The sequence below is a fragment of the Gekko japonicus genome, unplaced genomic scaffold (assembly GCF_001447785.1).
Source record: "Gekko japonicus isolate JY-2015 unplaced genomic scaffold, Gekko_japonicus_V1.1 scaffold269, whole genome shotgun sequence".
Classification (NCBI taxonomy): Eukaryota; Metazoa; Chordata; class Lepidosauria; order Squamata; family Gekkonidae; genus Gekko; species Gekko japonicus.
Window position 1 is genome coordinate 91265 of NW_015168659.1, and position 6371 is coordinate 97635.

The following is a 6371-nucleotide window of genomic DNA, read 5'->3' on the forward strand; positions in this document are numbered from 1 at the left end:
GTATGGATTAGAGACTGAAGTAGTCCTTAGGTAACTGAGATGTCTGAAACAAGGTTGCAATGTATGCAATGCATCATGCATCAAAAATATATCACATAAGTGTAGATCGCTACACACAGGGTGCCAGAACTACTTTCCCCTAGGAGTTCTTTTTATTGAGTAAGGATGGAACTCACTGATTTACAGATCAGACTTGCTGATTAACTATATGCTATGCACTGAACTTCTTACACCTGGAAATCAAATTTAGAGGCTGCAGGAGTGAGTCTGAAGGAAAGAATTTGGTAGATTTCGGAAGTGGCTTTCTTGATTTCCTTGGCAGAAACAAGCAGCCATAAACTTGGAGACTAAACAGAATCTGCCTTGGGGGCCTGTTCTGTCTTTGCTGGCTCCTGCTTCCTCACCGTTTCTTCTCACCCTGTAAATGCAGAAACAGATTTCCATGGAACTGGTTTACATATATATGTATGTCACTCCATTACTCAGCACTTGATGATTTGCAGCTGAGTTTGTGAACTGGCTCCACTGACATAAGAAGAAAGCTTTTGTCTGTGGTGTTTCCTCTGTGATGTTTCATTCACACATCACTTCCTACACTGCGCGATGAACATGCACTTCAAGGCTTTCTGTGAAAGCTGCTCTGAACTTCTCAAAGTCTTTATTGTCATATGGTATGGTAAGAATCCTGAAACTATTACCTCAAGAATCGGGATGCCAAGTAATACTGGGCTGGCCTATGAATGAAATTCCATCGTAGTATATGGGGCCATGAACCAAATGGCCCAGTGAGGAGACCATGGGATGGGTGGACCACAAGAAGACTGGTGAGAGCTTGTCTCCTCTTGGTGATCTTGGTTGTTATATCAAAAATGAGACACTCCAGGCCAAAACCGTACATAACGTTTGGAAATGGATGACTGCTTCTCTTGTGTGTGCTGCCAACTTAGTAGCTGCCTGAGTAGACCAGGGGAGACAATCTGGATTGGGCTGTGGCACTGGAGGGGGATGGTTTTTTAAAATCCTTTTATCCCTGCTGTGTTTTCTTGGTCTCATTTACCCTCCTGGAGCTATTTGCCTTGTGAGACAAATGCAACGTGTCTTATTCTTGAGGCAAATAGTCCTAAAAAAAATGGAGAAGAATTCAAACTAAAGCATGTGGGGATGACAGATTCACTTCAATACATTCACAAAATTTGCCCATACAAGGATCCTGTGAACTAAATTGGGAAAATGAGGCTGAAAGACAAGAATTTGCCAAGTGTACTCCACAAAAACTTCATCGAGCACTGTGGATTCGAGCAGGAATCGATTCCATCTCTTTATTGTGAGGGACAGGAAGGATCTCAATAAGAAACTCTCCCAAATTATTTTCCCTAGCAGGCCTCAGCAACCTTGATATGGTTCTGCTGTGATTTATATCCAGTTTGGTCCTGATAGCAAATGGAATTCCTTCTTGCCTTCATCCTCTTTCTTAAGAGCTAAAAAATACATGACAATGGGAGTTTCATGAACATATCTTCTTATCTGAATATCAGGTTATGAGGCCTTTGTGAAGATGGGAACTGCAACACCATTTTTCTAACAGGCAACAGCTCAGGGAACTGCTGTTTTCCCCATTGGGGTATTCATATCTTCACTGGTATAATTCCACAGCAGGGTAAATAGTTCACTAGAGCTGTTACAGGATGGGAAAACTGTTTGAGCCCTTGCAGCAGAAGTGTATAAAGGGGAGGGAGAGACTTTTGACTGCTCTGTGTGCCATGTAGTTGTATAACATGGAAACCCACAGAACGTTTATTTTCCATCTGGGCAGCTTTGGATGACATTTAAATATTTATTTAATTCTAGTATCATGCACATTTGTACAGAATAACTACACTTAGTCCCTACTTCAATCCCATTTGCTTTCTTTTTCTTTGCAGTTATCACATGGTACAAGGATAACCGACCTCTAACCAGCACTGCTAGCATCAGTTTCTTGAACAGAGGTCAAACTGTAGAGATTGAGGGAGCCCAGATCTCCGACACTGGCATTTATAAATGCACTGTGGTGAATGCGGCAGGAATAGCTGAGCTGTTCTACAGTCTTCAGGTTCATGGTAAATATTACCTCATAAAAAAGACAGGCTGGGGTGGGGGGGAATACCTTTCTTCGTTTCATCTGGTCTTTTGAAGTTTTATTGCAGGAACTTAACATCTTCCAGGTACTTGTTAAAATAATTTTCTGTGGGGACTTGGAGAAAAACAGAAAGCTCATTTTCTAGTGCTTCCGTAACTCAAAATGGGAAACCACTCCATTCAGTACTTGACAGAAGTATGCATTGTAGTCGTGCCTGGAAGATGGATTTTGGCGTTGCTGTTTCAGCAAGCTGCAAGTTCAAATTAGACATCACCTGGGAAGATCCATGAACAGACTTGTAATTCTTAAAAGACCTGAATAGCAGCTACAGGGGCCCTTGATTCAGATTCGGGCCATGGTGCAGGGGGAGGGAATCTTCTTTCCCTTCCTATTCCATTTTTTTCCAGCCTTGACTAGCCTCCATAGCTGGTATGTGTTCTGTGGGGGACTGAATAGCAGCTACGGGGGCCCTTGATTCAGATTCGGGCCATGGTGCAGGGGGAGGGAATCTTCTTTCCCTTCTTATTCCATTTTTTTCCAGCCTTGACTAGCCTCCATAGCTGGTATGTGTTCTGTGGGAAGCAAAAATGGCCCTGGAAAGGGCGCTGCCCTCCAATAGAGGGAAAGGAGAAAAAAACCTGGGATCTCATCATGGTGGCTGCTCGCCTGGCCCACACAGTGACTGGACAGCCATCTTGCTTAAAGCAGCAGATGTTTTCCCACTCAATGTGGGGCCAGGACACCTGGCTCACTCTCTGCTGCAGCTGCTCACCTGCTCCGCATGGGGAGGAGGCTGTTGGCTCCCCACAGCTGCAGCTGCAAGGGTGACCAGCTCACTGCAGTGGGGATTGCAAAGGATGCCAGATCAATGCAACAGTGGCTATGAGGATCGCCCCAAAAGAGCCTCAATGGCTAATCTGCACCAGTGGGACAGGCACTATTGCTATTTAGTTTTTTAAAAGGAATTGTAGGGAATCTGTTCACATGTAACATCTAGTCTGGCCTTGCGGAGTTAGTGTGGTGTAGTGGTTAAGAGCAGTGGACTCTAATCGGGACAGCCGGGGATTGATTCCCCACTCCTCACATGAAGCCTGCTGGGTGACCTTGGGTCAGTCACAGTTCTCTCAGAACTCTCTCAGCCCCACCTTCCTCACAAGATGACTGTTGTGGGGAAAGGAAGGGAAGGTGGATTGTAACCTACTTCGAGACTCCTTAGGGTAGAGAAAAGTAGGGTATAAAACAACTATTATTATTATTATTATTGTTGTTGTTATTGTTATTGTTATTGTTATTGTTATTGTTATATTGCTTTTATTCTTTTCAGCCCTTTCAAATTCAGAACTCACTTTTAATCCCAACTGGTCTGGAAACATGGAACTTATTTTATAATTTCTACTGCTTTATATCTGTCTGCTTCTTTCTTTCGAGCTGTCTTTCTCTTTCTCTCTTCTTTTTCTTAGGAAACAGATTCACCCCCAGCTTTTCATGCTATCTGCTGGTGCTGATGAGGTGAAGAACACACATGGTTTGCAACACATGAACCTTTGCCATTCATATTCTACTTCCAGGTTCTGTTGCATAAAGATTTGTTCCTCATTTAAGAGGAACAGATGTTTTGCACAGTTGGTCCAGATATTAATCTGGATGTTCTGACCCACCCTGTTAATTTCCCTTTACATCAAGTCTGCCTCTTTCTCTCTAGCTGTCTTTCTCTTTCTCTCTTCTTTTTCTTGGGAACATATTCACCCCAAGCTTTTTATGCTATCTGCTGGTGGTGATTAGGTGAAGAATGCACATGGTTTGCAGCACATGAAACTTTGGAATTCGTGTTCTACTTCCAAGTTATGTTGCACAAAGATTTGTTCCTCATTTAAGAGGAACAGATGTTTTGCACAACTGGTCCAGATATTAATCTTCTGACCCACCCTGGTCATTTCCCTTTTCATCAAGTAGGCATGTAGCCAAAAATTTTACAGTGAGGTGATCAGGTATGAGGGAATTGTAAGGCAACTTGAAACTGCTAAACCTGAGTATAAGTTATTTATTAACTTCAAGTTATTTATTGGTACAAATTAAAATAGATTTTTAAATACCAGGTGCTCCATTACAATCTGTGGTGGACGGTTCTGTGGTGGACGGTACCTGAAGTTCCATTAACAGCTGAGGTATTCGCTAAAATAGATTAAGCAATTTTTGCTCTACACAAAGAGTGGAGTTGTAACCTCTTGAAATTGTTTCAACCTGCTACATAGGAAGTAACCAAAACGTTCATAAGATGGATGAGTGATAAGGATGTGGAACTGGAAATGTATCATTCTAAATTCCTTCTTGAAAGTAGAAAAGCTCAGGTTAATCAGAAGGAAAGAGAGGGGGTGGCAGAGACACAGTACCAGAGCGTATGATTAGCAGTTGCTTAGAGGTGTAGCACTATGGGAACCACTAAGAGTACAAACTGAGTACAATAGATTCTTCCCTTGTGAGATCTTGAAGGGCATACATAAGTCTTAGGCAGTATGGCATCAGATAATACATATGCCTTTCTTCCCTTTCTCTCATCTTACATGGAACTGAATTCTAACCCAGAAAGCCAGACTCCAGAGCAATGGACAAATCCTGATGTGTCCAATTACTCACTGTTCTTTTAAAAATTCAGGTTAATCAGAAGGAAAGAGAGGGGGTGGCAGGGTCTGAGAGAGCCACAGTACCAGAACATATGATTAGCAGTTGCTTAGAGGTGTAGCACTATGGGAACCACTAAGAGTACAAACTGAGTACAATAGATTCTTCCCTTGTGAGATCTTGAAGGGCATACATAAGTCTTAGGCAGCATGGCATCAGATAATACATATGCCTTTCTTCCCTTTCTCTCATCTTACATGGAACTGAATTCTAAACCAGAAAGCCAGACTCCAGAGCAATGGACAAATCCTGATGTGTCCAATTACTCACTGTTCTTTTAAAAATTCATATTCATTACAATAGCTATATTAATGTATCGTTGTATTTGTGGTTCATTTCTTGATTCTCTAGTTATTCTCTAGTTACATATCCTTAGTAGGTATGTACCGTGTTTCCCCAAAAATAAGACACTGTCTTATATTTATTTTTTCTCAAGAAAATGCATAGAAATCCTGCTAGGGCTTATTTTTTGGGTAGGTCTTATTTTCGGGGAAACAGGGTATGTGTGGTTGCCGTGTAGTGAGGGACAAGTACTCTGCATGTCCCCGGAATATATTCTTCAGCTTTTCGTAGTCTTGGCATTGAAATCAGGGCTTCTCCATGACTCAAGTTTATTTAGATTTTTAAAATATTTATATCCCGGCTTATTTCAAGGCAATTAAAAATGCGACATGTTGCATGGACACACAAAAATAATAAAAGCCCATTATTGAAACTAATGCACAGATAAAAAAATGCCCATATCTCCTTCTCCCCTACCTGCCCAAATATATTGAGGGATTCTAGGGCTAAAGCCATCCCAAGAATTATGCCTTCTTCAGACATGTTGCATGGACACACAAAAATAATAAAAGCCCATTATTGAAACTAATGCACAGATAAAAAAATGCCCATATCTCCTTCTCCCCTACCTGCCCAAATATATTGAGGGACTCTAGGGCTAAAGCCATCCCAAGAATTATGCCCTCTTCAGACATTAAGCCTTAATCCCAGCTGTTGGGGAAAGTAAAGACTTGACAGTGGTGGTTCATTGGTTAATAAAAGGAATCTGTCACTTACTTAGAGGTATGGATATTTACACAGTCCTTGTAGTCACTCCAAAACAGGCTGTTAGTCCAACAGAGTGCTACGCCAGGCATCAGTAACCATGTAGGTCAGTCAATGCACAGTACACAGCAGGATATATACAGCAGTCAGCCAATCACAATACAATTGCCGAGTCAAAGCTGATGCAACTAGGGTTCCCAAGTCCAAAATACTCACCGGTGGGGGAGCCTTGGCTGGCTCCAAAAGCCGTCCCCAGATGCGTGCACGTGTCGCCAGCACGTCACAGGAAGTGATGTGCAACGTCGACCACATTGAGGGCATGGCCACAATCGTCAAAGGGAAAACCATAGAGTTTTCCCTCCGACGATCTGGGCCACACCCCCAACGTGGTCAACGTGCACATTACTTCCTGTGATGCTGCGCTTCGGGGGCAGAGTTCCCCCTGGGGCCCGATTCCGCGGCGGTGGAAATCGGGCCTCCAAAGCGGGGGTTTACCTGCCCCCCGCCCCCACTTAGCAGCCCGAGA

The 6371-nt window shown here is 42.9% G+C and overlaps 1 protein-coding gene across 1 annotated transcript in view; it reads left to right on the top strand.

Moving 5' to 3' along the window:
• HMCN1 (hemicentin 1) overlaps positions 1-6371 on the top strand; it is a 234521-nt gene that overhangs the window by 88750 nt on the left and 139400 nt on the right. The window contains exon 29 of the mRNA XM_015415242.1: positions 1923-2099. Coding sequence (XP_015270728.1) covers positions 1923-2099 — 177 coding nt within the window. The remainder of the gene's footprint in view (positions 1-1922; positions 2100-6371) is intronic.